This window comes from Saccopteryx bilineata, chromosome 1 (genome assembly GCF_036850765.1).
Source record: "Saccopteryx bilineata isolate mSacBil1 chromosome 1, mSacBil1_pri_phased_curated, whole genome shotgun sequence".
Taxonomy (NCBI): Eukaryota; Metazoa; Chordata; class Mammalia; order Chiroptera; family Emballonuridae; genus Saccopteryx; species Saccopteryx bilineata.
Genome location: NC_089490.1, coordinates 397791144 through 397814125, shown reverse-complemented (window position 1 = coordinate 397814125; position 22982 = coordinate 397791144). Strand labels below are relative to the sequence as shown.

At 48.7% G+C, this 22982-nt stretch overlaps 1 protein-coding gene across 2 annotated transcripts in view; it reads left to right on the top strand.

The window, feature by feature from the left end:
• AHNAK (AHNAK nucleoprotein) overlaps positions 1-22982 on the top strand; it is an 89077-nt gene that overhangs the window by 38861 nt on the left and 27234 nt on the right. The window contains exons 5-6 of one of the 2 annotated variants that reach the window (XM_066251770.1): positions 11878-11977; positions 12180-12229. In XM_066251770.1, the coding sequence (XP_066107867.1) occupies positions 11878-11977; positions 12180-12214 (135 nt within the window). In that variant the 3' untranslated portion in view covers positions 12215-12229. Of the gene's footprint in view, positions 1-11877; positions 11978-12179; positions 12230-22982 lie in introns of those variants that run through there. The other variant, XM_066251772.1, reaches the window with a different exon arrangement.

Sequence of the window (22982 nt, the reverse complement as noted above, 5' to 3'; positions counted from 1 at the left end):
TATGATTTCTGAAGGGGAAACGGTTGGATCCCGTGTGTCTGCCCAAGTTTGCTTGCCATGTCCTTGTTACGTAATCACGGAGAACCTTTGGTAGGGCTTTTCTGGCGGCAGAAAGCAGTACAGGAAAAAACATGGGGAGTGGGGCGTGTCTCCGGCTCACTCTGCCCTGGCGTGGATCGGACTCTCTGTTGTTTTGCATTCATGGTCACTGGTTAGCTCTCACTACATAAGAGAGTGAGAAGCTGGAGAAGAATGCTTTACAGAGACGGCCTGACCCGCAGGTAGGTTCACTCAGAGAAGAAAAGGTCTTGGATGGGACTCTGAGCAAGGCCCCGGGGGGCGGGTGCTCTCCCAGTCTCCAGAGGACTCTTCTACTTCAGACTCAGGCCATTGCCAACCCCGGCAGACTCAAGCTGGCCTGTTGTTTCACACACAGCTCTTCCTTTTTCCTTCTACTTAAATGGGAGGAGGCGAGATAGAGAGACAGACTCCTGCATGTGCCCCTATAGGGATCCACCTGGTAACCCCTGTCTGGGGCTGATGCTCTGCCCATCTGGGGCCCATGCTTGCAACTGAGCTATTTTTAGCTCCTGACGGGGAGGCTCCATGGAGCCACCCTCAGTGCTCGGGGCCAATGCATTCAATCAATTGAGCCATGGCTGCAGGAGGAGAAGAGAGAGCAAGAGACAAGGGGGACAGTGAGGGGAGGAGAAGTAGAAGGTCACTTCTCCTGTGTGCCCTGACCAGGAATCGAACCTGGAACTTCCACATGCCAGGCTGATGCTCTACTACTGAGCCACCTGGCCAGGGCCCACACAGTTCTTTCATACTCTGCTTTCTCTGGCCCCCTGGCTTTTAAGCAAGCTTTTCTTTCTCATCCTCTGGGTTTCAGCTTAGGGAGCATTTCCTTGTGGAAGTCTTCATCCCTGACCACACCACCCTCATATCTCCCACTGTCTGTGTTCTCGTGTTGCTCTCTACTGTCCTGATCTCGGCACTATTCATATTAAATTATCAGTTACCAGTTGCTTGTCTGTCTGCCTCCCCCAGCAGACCATCAGCTCTGTGAGGGAGGGAGGGATGCAGTCTGCTTGTTCACCACCCGCCCCAGCGCAGGACTGGGCACCCGGCACGCCCCGGGAAGCCCTCCTAACACTATCTCCTCGCTTCATACACCTCCCCTTAGCACCACGTGATCCATCTTCTCTTCGGCCCATTCCTGTGTATTTTCCTGGTTCTCTAAGGCGTTACCTGGTTCTCTCTGGCCTATACTTTGGGTAAAAACAAATCCCAACCCCCCCAAGTAAACAAAACACACACAGAACAGAACTGGTTCTTAGATAAGTGATTAAGGTTTTGCAAACCAGCTGCTCTCCTTGAGCTGTTGGGGAGTCTGCTTGAGCTTGGGTGCAGGATGGAGAGCGTGCAGCCTGTCAGTCAGCACACGCTTCATCGCCGACACCCCGCCAGCATGCGGTGCTGCCTGGGTCCGGTGAAAGGCGGTGAAGCGAGTGCTTGGAGAGCCGGCAGGTGAAGGACTGAAGTCCGGGAAAGGTGGGGTGGTGGGCGATGAGCAGGGAGAGCCCTGCGGGGGTTGGCAGGAGGCAAAGGCGGGTCAGGTGTGGGTTCCAGATGGTCCCGCTGGAATTGCGGTGGAGATTTGATGGCCAATAATTAAAGTTGAAGAAAGAAAGCTGGGGTGTGGAGGAAGAGGAAGATTCCCCCAAACCGGTCAGTTTGGTCCAAAACCAGTAGCTGACATCTGAAATGTCACTCATTGCTTACTTAAATCTGGGAAATGTGACTTTCAATGATTCTGTTCCCAGTTGATCATTTTATTCCTTATTAATTAAAAAACTGCATCTTTCCGAGGAGATTCTGAGTACCCTGACCAGACTTTGCTTTATTAAGAGAGGAAAACAAAGAAAGCATCTTCGTTTGTTCCGTCTCCTTCTCCTCCTTCCCTCCCTTCCTTCCTAGTGAAATTCCTGGCGGGAAATCCTAGGAAGCTGAGAGTTGTGTGTTCTGCCCGAAGCGAGACGGGCTGGCTTCCCGGTGGGGAGCTCACTGCCCCTCCACCCTGCTGTTCCCTTTGAGCTGGACAGATGCAGCCACAGTGGCTGCGTTGCCAGTGCAGACCATTGCAGAATGAGACAAAGCCCTTGTGTATTTTGCTGGGAAGCACTTGGCTGTGAAATACCGACATGTGAGCGCAGGACAGCGTTTGCTGTGTCCGAGCCTTTCAGAGCGTTTCCAAGCCTCCTTCCAGGACAGCAAGGCTGGGGCCTGGTCCATGTGTGCATCTTTCTCGGCTTGGCCAAAGTCCTTCTGGAAAGGAGATTTTGAGGCATTGCGATCAGAAATCTCCTGGGGGAGTTGCTAGGGAATTGTGTGTTTTAATGTGATGCAGGGAGTTTGGACTGTGTTTCACATCCAGTTGTCAAGAGAGAAGCATCACTCCCAGCCCAACGGAGACTTGTTCAAATGGCTGCTGACTCTGGTGGCCTGTGCTGGTTCCTTGTTCGCAGAGAGCAGTCTCCCGAGGGAAGCAGGGCTTCCCAGCTGATAGAAGGATTATTTACTATGTGTAGTGGTGGGTCAGGAGTCTCCCAGCCGATTCTCTCAGTTGTGGAAAAGAATGAAGTGGAGATGGGTCTTTAGGCCATCAGGCTCTGCATTTTAAAGCCCGTGGATTTTATAACTCACCAGAGCAATGCCAAGCTGCTTACCACGCCCTGTGTGTCTCACCACTGGTTCTCGGAGGGACTGCACGTAGGTTTGGCAGGAACAGGTTCAAACCTGACCCTGATCATTAACCAAGCCAGTCTTCTCAGGCAATGTGAATCTCTAGACCAATCAGGTTACCCCGGCCTTCCAGCACCCGTGTGAACTGACATAAGGGCAGCTGGCTGGGCTGGGCTCAGGTGGGGCTGTCTGGTGCTGGTAAGGTGTGATTTGAAGGCCTCAGGAAAGGCGGCCCTAGCCTGAAACCTCTCCCCTACTGGCTCGTCAAGGATGCTTGCAATTTCACGGTTAGTGAGTCATTCCTTTGTGTTTGCCAAGGGTTCTCTCCTTGCTGCCCTTCTGTGAATGCAGTTGGGTCTGGGATTCTCTTAACCTTCTCACCTTCAAATTTTATGTTCCCTCTCTTGGTTAAACCAGAAACTCAGTTCCACTTTTTGTTATTCCAGTTTTATTGCGATTCAGTTGACATATAACCTTGTATTACTTTTAGGCATATAGCATAACGAATTGATGTATGTGTATATATTGTGAAATGATCACCACAGAATTTTATTTAGTCTCAGTTCTGCTTTTTCATGTTACGCCTCTCTGGAGTCACCTCACCTACCCTTGTTCTGTTCAGCTTAGACAGGGAGCCAGGCGGCCTGGTGTGGGCGACAGGGGAGCGGAGGAAGGAGAAGAGAGGCCGCTGAGGACCAGCAGGCTCTCACGTGGCCTTGCCCTGGTGCCAGGTGGCTCAGGAAGAGGGTTGTTCTCCCCTCTTCTGGCCAAGGTGGAGCACTGGCAGCCTCCCCGGGGCTCCGTTCCTCCCGCTCTCACTTCCACTCCCTCACTGTCCTCTCACTGTCCTCCATTCTAAGTGGCCCCCTGCAGGAAGGGAACTGTCCTTAACGACCTGGAGGAGCCAGGGTCTCCTGAACCAAGCCAGCCACACCCTTTCCCCTTTCCACATTTGGTTCTCACCCCTCCACCCTCCGCTGGCCCTGGGGTGTGTCTCAGCAGCTGCCTAGCTGCAGGCTCCCCAACCTGTGCAGTTTGTTGGAGCGGAGGCGGAGCGTGTTTATGGGGGGCCAGCCAGGTGCCATGGGCTTGCACTAAAGCCCGAAACCATTCCCACCTTTCCCTCTCTCCCTGGCCTGGAAGAGAGGACTGGAGCCCCCCTCGGTTGTGCTCCTGCCTCTGAGTGTATTGTATCGACCTATGGGACTCCCAGAGGACCCCCACAGAGGAGATCGTGCCATAAACGCCACTGGATATAAATTCCATGGAGGCAGGTATATATATAATATTTCCCTGGAGTCTAGTACAGTGCCTGGCCCATAGTAGGTGCTCAATAAATAGTTGTTGAACAAACTTCTTCTTGTTGAAATGACCACAGCTGATAAAATACTTCCAACCCCGATGAACACTCGATTGGGCAGGTAGACATTTTTAGGACTCACATTTCCAAAGACTTAATTTTTAATCACACCACATAGCAATTCATCTTTGTAAAAATGAAAATTCTCTTTTTCCCAACTCAGTTGCACGGTCCTCCTTGGTGCTCACCCCCGCCTGCTGTCATCCTGACCGGCACCCTGCATTTGCTCTATGCATTTGGACACACCTGTGTGTTAACACAGACGTCCATAGTTTGGCGGGTTACAAGAACCCATAAATAAGATTGTACTATATTATCTTTCAATTTACTCCTCCCCACCCCGGTTTAACAGTGTGTTTTGGAGTTGTTCTGTGTAGGTAAATACAGATCTTCTTAATTCCTTTTCACTGTTGTGAAATATTGCAGCAGAGCACAGAGGAGGTCTTGTATATTTAACGATTCTCTATTGACAGACCTTTAAGTAGTTCCCAGTGTCTGTGAACACCCCTGCACATATCACTGTGAGCCCACACACACGTTCTTCACCTGATACCTAGAGAGGGAACGGCTGGGTGGAGGAGCACGTGCCGTTCGCAGTTTAATAGTTACTCCACACCGCCCTCCTGAAAGGCTATACGCGTGTGTGCAGTCCCACTGCCGCGTGTGATGGCCTCTGCCGCCACACCTTTGTTGGTTTTTATTGATTTCTTTTATTTACTTATTTATTTACCAATATGCTGGCCAAAAATGATGATTTCTTTTTTTCTTTTGAATACTTATTGATTTATTTATTGACTGAATACATATAAACTATAAGGAATAGGAAGCCGTATGAGAAAAAGGGATTGTAAAGCTAGGTGAAGGAACATTCGAAATTGATTTTTAGCCTGACCTGGGGTGGTGCAGTGGATAAAATGTTGACCTGGAACGCTGAGGTCGCCGGTTCTAAATCTCTGACTTACCCGGTCAAGGCACATATGGAAGTTGATGCTTCCTGCTCTTCTCTCTTTTTCCTCTCTCTAAAATCAATAAATAAAATATTTTTTAAAATCGATCTTTTTTTTTTTTTTGACAGAGACAGAGAATCAGAGAGAGGGACAGATAGGGACAAACAGACAGGAAGGGAGAGAGATGAGAAGCATCAATTTGTTGCGGCACCTTAGTTGTTCATTGATTGCTTTCTCATATATGCCTTGACCCAGGGGCTACAGCAAAGGGAGTGACCCCTTGCTCAAGCCGGTGAATTTGGGCTTTGAGCCAGCGACCTTTGGGCTCAAGCTAGTGACCATGGGGTCATGTCTATGATCCTACTCTCAAGCCTGTGACCCTGTACTCAAGGTGGTGAGCCCGTGCTCAAGCCGATGACGTTGGGGTTTTGAACTTGGGTCCTCTGAGTCCTAGTCCGATGCTCTATCCACTGCACCACTGCCTGGTCAGGCTAAAAATATCGATTTTTAAATCTTCTGAATAAGAACAATTTTTATTAACTTTATGTTATTGACTTTTTTTTTTTTTTTTAGAGAGAGAGGAGAGAGAGAAAGGTGGTGGGGAGGAGCAGGAAGCATCAACTCATAGTGTTTGTGCCTTGACTGGGATTTCAAACTGATGACCTCAACATTCCTGGTCTATGCTTTACCCACTCTGCCACCACAGGACAGGCAACTTCATGTCAGAATTTAAGTGTGTAAAACAGCTAGTAATTTGTCACTTTGTAGGTTAAACCTTATTTTCTATTTTTTATAGTAGTATAATTGACATATAGATATTATTAGTTTTAGATGTACAGCATAATGATTTGATACTTGTATATGCTACAAAGTGATCACCACAGCAATAATATGCATCCCCTCACAGTTACATACTTTTCTTGCAATGAGCACTTTTTAGATCTACTCTCTTAACAATTTATACAATACAGTATTATTAACTATAGTCGCCATATTGTGTATTACATTCCTGACTTATTTATCTTATAACTGTAAGGTTATATTTTTTAACCTTTTCATCACTATTACCTATTTCATCCATTCCCAGTCCCTTTACCCTGTCTTGATTTATTTTTTAAATTTTTATTTAATTTATTGGGGTGACATTGGTTAATAAAATTAGGTTTCAAGTGTACAATTTTATCATTCATCATCTGTATATGGTATTGTTTGTTATAATCTCATTTGTTACAATAAAAATTTCAGTTCAATCTTCTTGGCCAGGAAATTGTTAGTATATAGTAATAACACTGTTTAACTGCAATGTGTTCTGTTACTTAGTAACTATTTTACACAGGGTGAATAATCAGGTCTCTAGCCTTTTGGATAAGAATAGTTTTGTCCGCACATTTTACCATGACCTTTAGATAGAGAACATGAGAGAGAGTCTGGGGTCTCAGAGGGCCCCCCCGGAATGACCTCCCTTCCCTCTGCTTATCCTCTCTTCTCTGGACTGGCTCCAAGTTCTTTGCGGCTATAGCCCGCCCTTCCTCTACGTCCTTTCCTGCCACACAGCGGCCATGTCCTGGCATGACACCCCAAAGTCATTCTCTGCTCCCCAGCCTCTTGGTCTCTCCTTTGATCGGCTCAGAACACGTCAGCAGAGGCTGCTGGTTTTGCCCTTCGCTCGGCTTTGCTGACAGCAGGCCCATCTTCTGGTGATGGTAGCAGCCCATCATCTGAGGCTCTATCACGGGACTTGATCTTCTCCAGGCTCCTGTATCGCCTGCTACAATATTTTCCATAGAGAAGTGCATTTTAAAAGGAAAAACTTTAATGACATTTGACATTTTACGCTGTTTAATTTCACGGCTATTCCCCACCCCTTTTGATGCCGTGGGTTCTTTCCTCTAGCTCTCTCAGCCTCTGTGTTCAGGCTAACGCCAACATGCGGGCTATGAAAGCTCTCTTTCCTTTAGCTCTCTCAGCCTCTGAGTTCAGGCTAACGCCAACATGCTGGCTATGAAAGCTCTCTTTCCTCTAGCTCTCTCAGCCTCTGTGTTCAGGCTAACGCCAACATGCGGGCTATGAAAGCTTTCTTTCCTCTAGCTCTCTCAGCCTCTGAGTTCAGGCTAACGCCAACATGCGGGCTATGAAAGCTTTCTTTCCTCTAGCTCTCTCAGCCTCTGTGTTCAGGCTAACGCCAACATGCGGGCTGTGAAAGGAATTTTCTCCCTGAAAGTTTTCACTAGGCACCATGGCTCTTCGTTACTAACAAGATTAACTCATTTATTGGAATCACCATCCAGTATGGCTGGATTTAAGAGTGGCTTCCTGCTAAGGTTTACATTTTTTAGACGGAACACAGGATGTTAAGACAGTGTGACTTGTTTTGATGGTTTCAGATTAATTTCATATTTGCATCAGATATCATTTTTGTATCAGCAAATCAAAATCATTTGCTTGATGATTTGATTGTTTCATTTTCTAAAGTGAATTGAAACCAAATTTATCCAGTCCGGCTACTACAGAATCTTGGTTTTGCTGGTTTCAAAACTATTACTGTTCTTTCTAAAGCACTCTAGTTTTGGTCACAAGTTACACCAGCAGGACACTCTGAGGCAATGTGTATATTTAGCTGAGAGCCCTCCTTTCTTTAGGATAACTTCTTATTCTGGATATTCTGGTAACTTTGGCTTGGACTTTTTTCTTTCTTTCATATTTTCTAATATATGCTACAAACATGAGTGGATGGCTTACTAGTTTTGAGTGTGGCTTCATGAACCAGATGGCCCGAGTTCAAATCCCAGCTCTGCCACTTCCTAGCTGTACGATCTTGGGCAAATTCCTTAAGCTCTCTGAGCCTTAGTTTTTTCTTTTTTTCTTTTTTTTAGACAATTAATTTTAACGAGGTGACATAGATTAATTAGGGTAAATAGATTCAGAGAAAACATCTCCAGGGCATTTTGACATTTGATTATGTTGTATACCCATCACCCAAAGTCAAATTGTCTTCCGTCATCTTCTATTTGGTTATCTTTGTGCCCCTCCCGCTCCCCCACCCGCTGCCTCTCTTCCCGTCCCCATCCCCCTGGCAACCACCACACTCTTGTCCATGTCCATGAGTCTCATTTTTTGTGTCCCACCTATGTATGGAATCATATAGTTCTTAGTTTTTTCTGATTTACTTATTTCACTCCGTATAATGTTATCAAGGTTCATCCATGTTGATGATTCTATGTCATCATTTCTTATGGCTGAGTAGTATTCCATAGTGTATATGTACCACATCTTCTTTATCCAATCATCTAGCGAAGGGCTTTTTGGTTGTTTCCATGTCCTGGCCACTGTGACAATGCTGCAATGAACATGGGGCTGCATGTGTCTTTACGTACCAATGTTTTTGAGTTTTGGGGGTTTTTACCCAGTAGAGGGATTGCTGGGTCATATGGTAGTTCTATTCTTAATTTTTTGAGGAACCACCATACTTTCTTCCATAATGATTGTACTACTTTACATTCCCACCAACAGTGGATGAGGGTTCCTTTTTCTCCACAGCCTCTCCAACACTTGTTATTACCTGTCTTGTTGATAATAGCCAGTCTAACAGGTGTGAGGTGGTATCTCATTGTAGTTTTGATTTGCATTCTCTAATAGCTAATGAAGATGAGCATATTTTCATATATCTGTTGGCCATTTGTATTTCTTCCTGGGAGAAGTGTCTGTTCATGTCCTCTTCCCATTTTTTTTATTGGATTGTTTGCTTGTTTGTTGTTGAGTTTTATGAGTTCTTTGTATATTTTGGATATTAGGCCCTTATCTGAGCTGTTGATTGAAAATATCATCTCACCTTAGTTGGCTGTCTGTTTGTTTTGTTGTCAGTTTCTCTTGCTCTGCAAAAACTTCTTAGTCTGATGTAGTCCCATTCATTTATCTTTGCCTTCACTTCCCTTGCCTTTGAGGTCAAATTCATAAAATGCTCTTTATGGCTAAGGTCCATGAGTTTAGTATCTATGTTTTCCTCTATGTAATTTATTGTTTCAGGTCTTATAGTTAGGTCTTTGATCCTTTTGAATTAATTTTAGTATAAGGGGACAAACTGTAGTTGAGTTTCATTCTTTTGCATGTGGCTTTCCAGTTTTTCCAGCACCATTTATTGAAGAGGCTTTCTTTTTTCCACTGTGTGTTTTTTGCCTCCTTTATCAAAGATGATTTGACCATATATATGTGGTTTTATTTCTGGGTTCTCGATCTGTTCCATTGGTCTGAGTGTCTATTTTTCTGCCAATACCATGCTGTTTTGATTATCATGGCTCTATAATATAATGTGATCAGGTATGGTAATGCCCCCAGCTTCATTCTTTTTCCTTAGGATTACTTTGGCATTTCAGGGTTTTTTATGGTTCCATATAAACCTGATGATTTTTTGTTCCATTTCTTTAAATGGAATTTTGGAATTTTGATGGGAATTGCATTAAATTTGTATATTGCTTTGGGTAATATGGTCATTTTGACTATACTTATTCTTCCTATCCAAGAACAAGGAATATTTTTCCAGTTCATTGTATCTTTTTTTATTTCCCTTAACAATGCTTTGGGTTTTCATTATATAGGTCCTTTACAATCTTTGTTATGTTTATTCCTAGGTATTTTATTTTTTTTGTTGCAACCATGAAAGGGATTATTTTTTTGAGTTCATTTTCTGATGTTTCATTGTTGGCATATAGGAATGCAATAGACTTCTGTATATTAATTTTGTATCCTGCCTTAGTTTTTTTCTTGTGTGAAATGGAATAATAGCAGCTACTACCTTCAGAGTTGATATTAAGGAGCTAACATTCAAGTTAAAATTCTTTGGCAGATAGTAAGTGCTGACGTGTTCACCATTATTATTCGATCCTTTCTGAAAGAAAATAAACATTCTTTTCTTCTTTGGTTACTTAGAATTATTTTGCTTCATTTTGTAATTGAAAGCTGAACTGAACTGAAAGAGAAGGAGAGTTTTTGATTGCTTAATTATTCAACCAAATTCTTTTTTGGAAAAGGCAAAATTGTTTCTGTGAAATAATTCACACCTGATTGATCTATTAGAATTTTTGATCACCCGTAGACTTTGAAGAAGCAGTGGGCCGGACTTTCTCTGTGGGGTTTTTAAGAGCCTGGGAGGTTTCTGTACCATTGGTCTTTAAAGAGATGCAAGCATCATTCAGTTGAAAATATTTCTCCTTCCCCTCCTCTCCTCTCCCTCCCTCCCTGTTTGAGTGGGTCGCTGCCCTTTTTCATCTCTCACTCACTCCAGCACCCCACCCACTATTCTTGCTTCTCCTTTATTCTGCCCAGTGCAGTGTCTGGGCACTGGGTTCTGTGCCCTCTCCCTCCTGTTAACCCTCTCCTTCCTTGGCTTAGTGACATCTTGTTTGTCTTAATATCTGTGTGGTTAAGATGAGTTTGCCCTCCTTGCCTGGGCTCCTCTCTTCCTACAAGCTCTCAACTCACAGAGTTTCCTTTTCCCTTCCGCTCCCTCCCTCCCTCCTCCCTTCCTCCCTCCCTCCCTTCCCATTCCTCACTCCTTTCCCCTCCCTCCCTCCCTCCTTCCCTTCCCTTCCCTTTCCTTCCCTTCCCTACCCCTCCCTCCCTTCCCCTCTCTCCCTCTTTCCCTCCTCCCTTCCCTTCCCTTCCCTTCCCTTCCCTTCCCTTCCCTTCCCTTCCCTTCCCTTCCCTTCCCTTCCCTTCTCTTCCCCTCCCCTTCCCTCCCCACACCTCCCCTCCCCTCCCCTCCCTCCCCTCCCCTCCCTCCCCTCCCTTACCCTCCCCTCCCTCATTGGTCTTTTATCCAAGCCACAAACATTTCCAAAATGCTTGGGACACCATGCTTGGCTGTAAAAACAGGGATACAAAGGTGACTAACCCATGGTCCCAACCTTTAGGAGAGTCTAATGAAGGATGTACTTATTACTCATGGTTGAGTACAAATTTAAGTGGCCCCAACATCCCTCCACATGCTTGGGACAGGACAGATAGACATTCTGTAAGAAGGGAGCACAAATAAGAAAATTTATAATTTGAAGTTGAAGATCCAAACTAATTCCATTTATCAGCCTCCAAGTTACTTTCTTCTGAAGAATTGTAACTTCTTGGGATGATGTTCAGCTTCAGTGGACACTCGAAAAGAACAGTCTGTTGAAGCTGATGACAGCACCCATGCCCTCCGCGAACCGGTTTCCGTGTTGCTGCTGGACAGAACCCTGGCGTTGGCCAGGGAATCCCATGCCTGAGAGGGCTTTCCTTCCTGAGGGCACCCCTAACTCCGAGAGGACGAGGGCTGGTGATCCCTGGATTGGAGGTCTGCCATGTAAGGCTTCAGGAGCTCCTAGAGGAGTTCAGCCTATTGGAAACACCTCAGGGCTTCCCGCTCAGCGCTGGACAGAGAAGCTCAGTGAGCAGTGGCTCCCGGCGCTCCTTTCTACACATTCTTCACTAGGATGGCACCTGGCTCCTCAGTGTGGATTGAGTCTCATCTCTTTTCTTCTGCTACTGCAAAGCCTTGAGGACCGGGACTCGGTCTGCTGAACCGATGAGCCTGAGATGGCGTTGTCCCCTCTGTAGGAGGTCCACTTTCACAGAAAGACGCCTTCCCGCTGTGGCAGCTCCCTTCTGGAGACTGTTACCGCTCCTGCTCCTACGGGCAGGGCTTCCTGGCCGGGGCCGCGTGAGCTGGGCTGGGGTGCGGTGGGGGTCCAGGTGGGCCTCTGGGTTTTTGTAGATACACAGAAGGTGTTAGAGAAATGTTAACCAATTGGATGATTTGCTGAGTTACCCCGTAATAATCCTTGTCCTTGTTGTTAGAACCCACCCCGGCCATCAGCACTGGAATGCAGAGACCAGAATAAACCTGACGAGGCCACCAGCCAAGCCTGGCCAGTTCTCATCTCCGCTCCAAAAGCAGGTGAGAGGTGGTGGTGGGGACTGAAGGGATGATAGCCTGAATTGTGACCAGGGTCCCCTCCCTCCAGAGATAAGGAGCATCCGCACATGACTGGCCATCATGGGCCGAGACGTCACACCCTGGGGAGAGCGGGCTCAGGACCCCAGGGGCCGGGCCCTCTCTCTCCAGTGCCTAGAAACTCAAGTCGTCTTCTCTCTTTCAGCTTTTCTGAGTCTGTACAAAATGCACTTACTATAGACGAACTCTCTCCTCCGACTGCGTCTGAGGGCCTCTTTGTTCGTGGGTCTGCAGTGGAACAGTCCCGTGCTCACAGGACCGTAACCATTAAATTCAGGGTTCAGGGTGGGGCGGGGACCAGGAACTTAGAGTGGAAGGGTTAGTATCTGCTTCTGGTTGAAGATCGACCAGTGTCTAGGGAAAAAGTGTTTCTGACCCCATAACGGAGATGCATTCTCTGGCCTCCCAGAGGGCAGACGCCCACACAGAGGTGGAGACGGTGAAGAAGTGACAACGGGGTGTGCAAGTCCCGGGTCTTAGGGCGCTAACCGAAGGGCCGTTGGCTCAGTCTGGGTCATAGCTGCGTTTGTGGCCTGCCCAGCTCTCAGACTTTTTTGGGGGGGAGTAGTGGCAAACATTTAAAAGTCAGGAGATTTCACAGACTGTGTGATCTCTCTTGACATTCTGAGATCTTCCCTGAGCTGCCATGGCAACCTCAGCTGGAGCAGAGTGACTACCCCATCACCTTGTCACCTTCCCCCCTGCCCTGTGGAACCCGCTCCTACATCCCGCACCAGCCTCCAGGGGTTCCATGTGCCCCCTTCCCTCACGATCAGCAGTGAGCCCTTCTCTCCCCCGCACCCCACCTCTATGGGTGTCTCTTTTTCACAAATAAACGTATACACGTCCTCCCCGTGGGAAGCCCCTCCCACAGCCCCGCCCCCTCTTCCTGTTGTCCCCATAGAGCCAAACAGAGGGACAGGGTTGCCTCTCTCTCATCTCCCACTTGTTCCCGCCCCCCCCCCCCCCCATGGGTCCTGCTTCTTCTGTATTCTGCCCAGGGCTGTGTCTGGGCACTTGGTGCTGCGGCCTGTCCCTCCTGGTCACCCTCTCCTCCCCTGGCCAAATGGCGTCTCGTTTGTCTTTCTGTCTGCGTGCTAGGATGAGTTTGCCCTCCCTTCTGGGGCACCTCTCCTCCCACAAGCTCCCCGATGGAAGAGCTCCCCGAGGGCAGAGCTCCCCACAGACCTGGCCTAGGGTCTTTATTTTTCTCACTTGGACTCTCTCCAGGTGACCTCTTAGAGCCACCTCTCCAGCCAGCCCTTCCCTCTGAGGCTCGGCCCTCACATCAGAGATTCCCAGCACCGGGGTCACCCCCTCTGCCCCTCTCCCTGCCGGCCTGACCCCCCTCTTGTTCTCCCTGCCTCTGGTCCGCTCTGCTAACCACCTGGCCACCACACCAGTATGCCACCTCTTTTACGTCTCTGACATCTTAGGTTTTCGTTGTTGATGGCTGTGGCCTCCTAGCTGGCCTGCCTGTGTCAGATCCTTTCCTCTGCCGACGGGGTGGGCTTTATGCAGGGGCCCTGCTAAAGTAAAAGTCAGGTTCTCTTACTCCCCTCCTTAAAGTTCTTCGGGGGTTCCTCTTGGCTTTTGGGGGGAAGTTCACATCCTTGGCTTAGCACACAAAGTCACCAGGACCCGGCCTCTGTGTCAGCACCCACAGTTTCCCAGGGGCACCTTCCAAACCAGAGTGCTTGCAGCGGGCAAATCGGTGATGCTGGTCCCTGCTCCTGCCTTCACGGTGCTCTTCCACACTCCTTCTGGCCCTGCTTTTCCGGGCCTGTGAGTCACCACCCTGGGCCCGCCGAGCCTCCCAGTCGGGGCTCAGTGCCGTTCGCTGTGCTCCCCCAGAGCACCCAGGCGCCCAGGCTCCCGCAGCACAGGGCTTCCTCTAGACTTTGCAGTCAGTGGAAAGCTGGGACGGTCCCCAGCACAGTATACCTGGCACGTGGAATAGATGGCAGATAGCAGGAGCTTCTGGCTGGCTTCCCAGCAGTCACACTGCTCGATTCTCCTCTCTTGCCCTTTTGGGAGCAGATTCTAGCTTTCCACGGTGTCTGCCTTCCCAGCGCAGCACTTTATTCTAGGACACAGCACTCCGTCGACATTTATTAAGTGTTTGGGGATTTAAAGGTGATTGGAATTTGACTCCTTTCCTCCAAGGACTTGTTGTCCACTGGATGCATCGTGTTCATTCATTTATTGAATATTTATTGAGAGCCAGCCCCGGAGGAGACAGGGCTCATGCCCCAGGCCCAGGGGCTCTGATCAAGTCAGCGGGGCGCAGAGCAATAGGCAGTGGCTCTCGTCTTCACGTCTTTGGTTTAAGGGAGAAAGATGACAGTTATCCTGGCCGGGGACTCGTCTGTGGGGCCACGTCAGGGGCTTTTCTCTGGTGGTGGATGTTTCCATAGAAACCAACTCGCACATCCCTCATTTTCACGGATGCTGAAGCCGGAGTTTGGTGTCAACATTCTTCACGAGGAGGCCAGAAATGGACCTCGCCCGCCTCTGAGTCAGCCTTTGGCTTTTTTCTAAATCCTCTTCTCAACGGGAATCGGCTGTTTCTCTTAACATTTAAAAACACATTTGGACAGAATAGAGCTTGGGTCAGCTTTCTCGTGGCAACACCGCTCTCAGCCGTTGTCATTAAGAGTCACTTTGATAAATAAGTGGACTGTCAACGAGGTGGCTGGACTTTGAGACGAGGCTGTGAGGGTTCAGACCAGCGGAGTCTGGGAATCAAGACCTCTTAACTGGTCACACAGCGTCCTAAACGCTCAGGCGGATTTTGAGGGGGAAATGCTGGAAAGTTGAATCTGCAAGTGTCAACCCAGAAAGTCGTATGTTGGGTGTCACACTGCCTGGTGTTGAGAGCAGTGTGGTCTGGTGGTTAGAGCCCCGCCCTGGAACTGGGCTGCCTGGGCTTAAACCTGCCTCTGCTCCTCTTGCTTCGGTCCAGTCTAGTTCCCTCCTTTGAAATTGGGGTGGTTAGAGTGTGTCCCTTACGCGGTGGCTGTGAGGATTCAGCCAGTTAGTACCCGTGCAATGCTGCGAGCTGCCTCCCACGTAGTAAGTGCTCAGTAAATGTGAGCTGTTGTCATTAGGTCCCTTTATCAGTTTTTCATGGGACTAGTTACCAGTGTGATGTCTTTCTCTTGGTCACCAAAGCTGTCATTATATCCCCCCTCCCATTTCTGGCCCACAGGGTCCCTGTTCCTGTTGTGTCCACCTCCTTTGCTCCTCTGACAATTCATTCCAACTTTACCCTCTTTTATATTATGCTTTCCACCTGCAGCAGACTTCCATTTCACCCTGCCCTCCCTGCGACGCCCCCCGTCCGGAAGCCCCCTTGGGAATGGGTGCGGGGTATTCCTGTACTTACAGTGGACACGGGGAAACGCTAGGGTAGTTTTTCTTTTGAGTTTGTATTTATAAATATCTGAAGCCATATAGAGCCCTTGCTGGTGGACTAACCTGTGAGATATTCATCTATTTTTTTTTTAAATTGCGATATACACATAAATAAACTTTACCATTTTAACCACTTTTAAGGAACAGGTCAGTGGCATTTAAGTACGTTCACGTTGTTGTGCAGCCATCACCGCTGTCCGTCTCCAGAACGTGTTCATCTCCCCAAGCAGAAACTCTGTCCCCATGAAACATGGACTTCCCCTTCCCCGTTCCCCCTGGCCCCTGGAAACCACAATCCCATTTTCTGTTTCTATGAAATTAACTATGTTAGGTTTCTTATATATTTTTCCCTGGTGTCTGGCTTACTTTACTTAGCATAATGTCTTCAAGGTTCATCCATGTTGTCGCAGGTATCAGAATTCCGTTCCTTTTAAAGTCTGAATAAAATTCTACTGTATGTATATGCCCTATGTTGTTTGTTCATTCTCCCCTTTGATGGTCGTTTGGATTTTTCCCCACCTTTCGCCTATTATGAAAAACACTTCTATGGACGTGGGTGTACAAGTATCCGCATGAGTCCCTGCTTTCCATTCTTTTGGGTTTGTCCCCAGAAGTGGGATTGCTGGACCATATATGATTCATCTCTCATACAGGCTGGCTATATAAATAAATCCAGAACAGAGCCTGAACATCATGTGGGAACATTCTCTCTTTACCACCTTCTTCTCCCCCCAGCCCCCGGGGCCTCCTGCGGACTTTATCTCCATAGAAGTCAATTCTACCCTCAGGCTGTTCAGGCTGAAACTTTGGCATCATCCTGGCTCCTCTAATTCCTCAACGCCTGATATCCGGACCGTCAGCAATTCCCATCAGGAACTCTTCTGTATCCCGAGTCCCGTCACCTTCCCCATCTCCACCGTCGGTGCCCCAACCTGGCCCCCACATCTCTCATCTGGATTATGACACTTGTTTCCTAACCAGCCTCCTGGTTTCTGCCTTGGTCACCTTCTGGTCTTTTCCTAGCAACAGGTGTGACCCTTTTGAAACTATTAGTCAAATGTCATTGCTCATTCATGACCTTGCATTGCTCTGGGTCTCACTCCAGGCAAAGCTCAGGTGCTTGCAAAGGTCTGCTCTTCTGACCCCACAGCTCTTTGCTGTTCCACCTCAGGCCTCTGCATTTGCTGGGAACTATGCCTGGAATGTTCTTCCCTGGACAATTTCCTCACCCCCCAATGTCACTTCACAGAAGCCTTCTCCGACTTTTTACCTTTTTACGTAAATTAACAAGCCCTCCTTCCTGGGAGCGCAGGGACCCATCCTTAAAGCCAGGTACTCACCGCTCTCTGACATGTACCTCTTCAGTTTGCCCATGTCCTTCTTCCTCACTACAGCGGAAGCTTCATGATACCAAAAGCTTGTCCTGTCCACGTGGTGGGTGTTCGGTTAGTTATCTGTTGAAGGAGTGAATGGATGGTGCTTTGAGGTGCCCAGCTTAATAGTAGTCCATGGATGTTTCTGCGTCCCTGGCAGCGTCACCTTTCTGGCCCAGGGCACCTTCAAAACAAAGCGAAAGGGGTCGATCATTTTGCAGCCCTGGTAGCCTCAGCGGTTCCTGTAAATGCCGGATTGCTGCTAGGACTTACCCTGAAATAAACAGCCTTTCGGAGACACGCGCCACGTGTGGTGTATTCCTCACACTGGGCTCTGCGGCTTTCTTCTCAGGGGCTCAAAGAGTCTACAAAATGCAAACTTTTGTCTTCACCTTTCAATGACAATGTAAGGAAACGAAGGATGGAAATTGATTCTTGATGTTTTGATGACTGCCTCCCAGCCGGGCGGCGCCACCTGCGTGGCTCTAGTGTGGCGTTAGCATTTGTGTGTACGGCATTCTTGGTACCTGGTGGCCACCGGAAACGACGGCCTTTAACTCCTAGTTGTTCAAACTGGGGTGCACTGGTTCGTAGGTGTCTTCTTGAAAATTTGTACTTTTTTTTTTTCCCTGTGAAAGGTGCTTGCATGAGAAATAGTCACAGCTAATAGTGCATTACACTGCAGGCTGAAGTTCAGTGCTGGAAACCCTGCCGGCTCCAGGCAGCGGTGGAATGTGGGTCCCAGTCAGTCAGAGGCAACGAGGGTGTGAAACAGACACAAGAGCCAGAAGGCTGGTCTTTGTTAGGAGGCTGGAGTTTGTCCCAAACTCTGTCTCTGCATTAACTGTGACCCTGGGTGTGTCGGCTCACTTTTCTGTGTCTCAATTCTTCATCTATAAAATGAGTGAGAGTCTGGTTCTCTTCCAGCTCTGACATTCTGATTTGCAAGGTGTGTTGTGCAGAAATGCCCCTTTGGACATCAGGAGAAATCCTTCGTTGGTATCGAGCCCAGAGTTCTAGTGATGACGATTCAAAGCGACTTCATTTACTAAGGTGTCCATTCTAGGCTCGCCTTCTTTGGGAGGCTTTTTTCTGAGGACCCCTCCTAAAAGTCACGTCTCCATCGCTGTTCCATTTACCCTGCTTGATTTTTCTTCATATTCTTCTCCTATGCTTTCAAGGAAATCTGACTTTTATTTATTTTGTTTATTATTTCTGATGATCTGTCTTCTCTTTGGCAAGGTAAACTCCACCAGGTGGAGCCTTTTTTTGTTTGTTTGTTTAAGATGCTTTGGGTACCATGCAAAGTGCTTTACACTTTAATCAATAACAGTACGAAGCCTGACCTGTGGTGGCGCAGTGGATAAAGCATCGACCTGGAAATGCTGAGGTCGCTGGTTCGAAACCCTGGGCTTGCCTGGTCAAGGCACATATGAGAGTTGATGCTTCCAGCTCCCCCCCCTCTGTTTCTCTCTCTCCTCTCTAAAAATGAATAAATAATAATAATAATAATAAAATAACCGTACGAAGTATTATTATTAGTCACATGTAATGGCTCAGCATTCCAAGTCGATGCTTTATCCACTGCGCCACCACAGGTCAGGCAGGCACTTTTTCATTTTAAAGCTGAGGAAACGGAGACCCAAAAAGTTGAGTGCCGGGTGACTTCTGTATTGTTTTGAGCTATGACTGACTAACTCATGAGCCTCAGTGGTCTGGGTGGTAAACCAGATGGCTCCTGGAAGGAGTGCTGGGAGCCCACACAGCATCAGGGACCCCCCACCCCACATTATCGCTAACTAGTGGCCCTTGGGCCCTGGCCTTGGGGGGTCTATCGTAACTCGGGTGCTGTTCAATTTCAGGAAGAGCAGATGCGGGCTGAGGTCCCTACCTCTGATCAGGCCGCCCTCCAGACAGCTCTCGGGGAGATAGCTTAATAAAAGGGTCGGAGGCAGCCTGGCAGCCTCCCAATGCTCCTTGTACCCGAGCCGAAAAGGTTGGCCAGACAAACCATTTAGGTAATTTTCCAGCTCATTTACCTCTTACAGACCCCCAACTGCTCAGGCAAATTGATCTCTTAAAGAAAAGAAAAAGCTATTAAAAAATGTGTCCTCCTAGCCTGACCTGTGGTGGCGCAGTGGATAAAGCGTCGACCTGGAAATGCTGAGGTCGCCGGTTTGAAACCCTGGGCTTGCCTGGTCAAGGCACATATGGGAGTTGATGCTTCCAGCTCCTCCCCCCTTCTCTCTCTCTCTCTCTCATCTCTAAAAAATGAATAAATAAAATTAAAAAAAATGTGTCCTCCTATCTTATTACAGAGAGCACTTCTGGGTGTGAAAGCTCTGTCTTTCAAATGTCATCTTTTTTGGTATTCAGATGCACCAGATGGATGAGCTTTAGGACCATTCTGTGGGTGTTTTCCTGTCTTAATGTCTCTTACAATTTGTTCCATCTTTTCCCTGCCAGGTCTCTTAGGGGTTAAGTGCTTCCAGGAGGAAGTGGGACAAGTTCCCCTACTTCTTCTGCATGTTGGGAATGAGGAGTGCTTTCCGTTCGTGAATAAGCCATTTATTGCTTATTGGTGTTCAGATTGCAGATAAAACGTTCTTGTTCTGCTTTGTTACACTTGAAATGGCAGGAACCAGTACATGATCGAGTGTAACTGAGTGCTTGAGTGATGTGTTCTCTACTATATCAGGGGCAGAGAGTCAGGGGGAAAGAGTACTGAAGAGGGGCGGATGGTTAGGTAACGATAAAAATAAAATGAGACCTAACCCTTATCAAGCATGTTCTATGTGTCTGGCATGATACAGATACATTATGTGACTTAAGTCCTGCAAATCCTCATAGCAACCCTGGGAAGTAGGTGAAGTCATATCCCCATTTTACGACGGAGGAGTCTGAGGCACAGAGAGATGAAGAAATTTGCCCAAAGTCATAGGGAGCTGATAAGGGCGAGGCCAGGATTTGAATCCAGGCTGGCTAGCTCCGGAGTCTTCTCTCTCAAATACTACATGCATTGACTCTGATGAAGGCTTTGTGAAGGAGGGGACACTTGAGCTGTGCTTTGAGGAGTTAGAGGCCCCACTGTGACAGTCTGATTGATGGCTGAGGATTGGAGTAGGCATGGCAGACCCCAAGAGGGAAGATGAGATTAACCTCACTTGCAATGGGCATGTATTGGAGAGCAGCAGGGAAGATGGCAGGGCAGGAGGGCGGGACAGATCGTAAAAGGTCTTAACATTTAGGCAGAGGTTTTAAACTTGATCTGGAAGGACAAAGCCTTTGAAGAGTCCTAATGACCTTATTTTTAACTTAATTACTATTTTTTTTTTTTTAGATTTTAGTTATTGATTTTTAGAGAGAGGAAGGAGAGAGAGAGAGAGAAGGGGGAAGGAGTGGGAAGCCTCAACTTGTGGTTGCTCCTTGTATGTGCCTTGACCAGGCAAGCCTTGGGGTTTGAACTGGCGACCTCAGCATTCCAGGTTGACACTCTATCCACTGTGCCACCACAGGTCAGGATAATTACTTCTTTAAAGACATATCTTCAAATACAGTCACATTCCGAGGTGCTGGAGTTAGGAGTTCCTCAGGTGAATTTGGGGGTTGGGGAGAGACACAGTTCAGCCCGGAACACCTTCCTTCTCATCCAAGTGACCTCGTGGTGAGAGGTCAGCCCAGCACTGCCGCCAGCTGCACGGCTCTTCCACATGGTTACCCCGGGAAGGTGCAGACATCATTTTCACAGGCCTGTTTTCCTGCGCACGGCTGTCCTTGCTCGGCGAGGAGCGTTCCTCAGTGCCACACGTGCCAACTTGGTCGGATCAGAAAGCAGCAAATCCAGGGGGATTTCTTTTTTTCCTGCATGTAGAATTCTTTGCATAGCAGAGAGCTAGGAAAGAAAGCCTTGTTTGGGGACAGAGGTCACTCTGTGGAGTTCTGGACCCCTGGGAAAGGGCCAGGCTCTCTGCTAAGCCCAAGTGTGCTTGGTTAACCTCTGCACTGAAGCACCTTGAATAAACTCTGTCACAATCAGCAATCTTGTTTAACCCTTAAGCTTTATTTTCTCCCACCCTCAAGTATTAGTCACGAAGAGGAATTCAGCACAGCCGGCCACTTGGTCCAGCCTGCTCGCCCAGCCGGCACAAGCCAGGAACAGAGGGCCACCGCGCCTGCCAGGGAGCTGGGCCGGGGCCAGCCGGGCTTCCCCAGCCCTCCCTGCTGCCCTCTTTCTGGAAACGGGGAGAGATGGTCTGCTGCCCTTCTACAGACCTGGCAGGTCCAAGTCAGAAGGGCACCTGGCGTCCTACCTTCCTCTCCCTGTGGCTTCTTGCCCCCCCCCCCCCCCCGCCCCTGGCCAAATTTGCCGTCACTTTTTATTGAAGTGAAAAATTACTGAGATGAATACTCCCTCAGGCCACTCTGGAAGACTTTCAAGAATGGTTTCAAACAAAACAGGGAAAAGGACAAGGTTGCACACAGGGCTGGATCACCCACTTGGAGAGCCGGTTCTAGAAAGAGAACTGGGATTTCTTGCTGTGGCTTCACACACACTGGCCTCAGGGACCGCAGGGACCGCAGGGACCGCAGGGAGGCGTAAGGTGCGGGGATGGGGGCCAGGATGTCCCCTTCCATGTGGCAATGGCTCGCGGGGAGGTAGCTTAATAAAAGGGTCGGTGGCAGGCCCTGGCCGGTTGGCTCAGTGGTAGAGCGTCGGCCTGGCGTGCAGAGGTCCCGGGTTCGATTCCTGGCCAGGGCACACAGGAGAGGCTCCCATCTGCTTCTCCACCCCTCTCCCTCTCCTTCCTCTCTGTCTCTCTCTTCCCTTCCTGCAGCCAAGGCTCCATTGGAGCAAAGATGGCCCAGGCGCTGGGGATGGCTCCTTGGCCTCTGCCTCAGGCGCTAGAGTGGCTCTGGTCGCAACAGAGCAACGCCCCAGAGGGGAAGAGCGTCGCCCCCTGGTGGGCGTGCCGGGTGGATCCTGGTCGGGCGCATGCGGGAGTCTGTCTGTCTATACCCGTTTCCAGCTTCAGGAAAAAAAAAAAAAAAAAGGTCGGTGGCAGCCTGGCAGCCTCCCAATGCTCCTTGTACTCGAGACGAAAAGGTTGGCCAGACAACCCCTTTAGGTAATTTCCCAGCTCATTTACCTCTTACAGACCCCCAACTACTCAGGCAAATTGATCTCTTAAAGAAAAAAAAAAAGGCTATTAAAAAACATGTCCTACTATCTTATTACAGAAAGCGCTAAGGTAGGTGCACTCATAATCTGCACTGTTGCCATCACCGGGACACACGGGCCAGCAGGCAGGCGGGCTCACTTCAGTGACCCTCGGGCTGGCGCACGCTGCCCCCTTTTCTGAACGTGGCCAGAGTGGTCAGTTTGGGGAAAGTGAAAGGAGAAATAAAGAAAAGAAGAAGCACTTCCCCATCGGCGCTTTCTTGAGGTCGAGAAAATGGTTCACATGGCCCAAGAGACCAGATAACTAGCTGGGCCTGTGGGGGAGGCCCCCCTCGCCCTGGGGCTCTAGCCCAGAAGAATGGAATGTGAGCCCTGACTGCTGACTGTGTGGCCTCCGCCCGCCCGCCCCACCCGCCCGGGTGAGGCTGTGGGAGGGGAGAGGCCATCCCAGGGAACCACAGGGAATAGTGGGTGGGGAGATAAAGAGGCCAAGTGCTTTGTGCTCTAAGATAACACTCCTCTTCAGGGGAAAATTCCCTGGAGCAGAGGCAACAGGCCTCTAAGTGAGACCATCGGCCAGGCTTCCCTTCCATGGTGGTGTTGATTCCCCAGCCCTCACTACCCTGCCTTCCTGCTCTTTCTCAGAAGTACCAGAGGCCCCTGGGCCTTTGCACTTGCTGTTCTTTTGGCCAGGAATGCCCCAGCTACCCCCTAGGACAATTATCCTTCAGGATTTGGTGTAACTCTCACCCTTTCAGGAAAGCCTTGACCCTGGGCTGGTTTGGGATCTCCTTTTAAGTTTCTGATGTCCCCCTGAACTGGGCCTGTAACTGTTCCTCTCCTTCACCAGGTTGAAACCCCAGCCTCTTAGAAGTCAGGAACCTCCTCACATGTGGCCAGGTGTTCTTTTCTGGCAGGTGACTCCTGCTGTCTGCAAGCGCTGGGGCTTGAGAGGCACCGATCGCCGACCCTGGTGCCG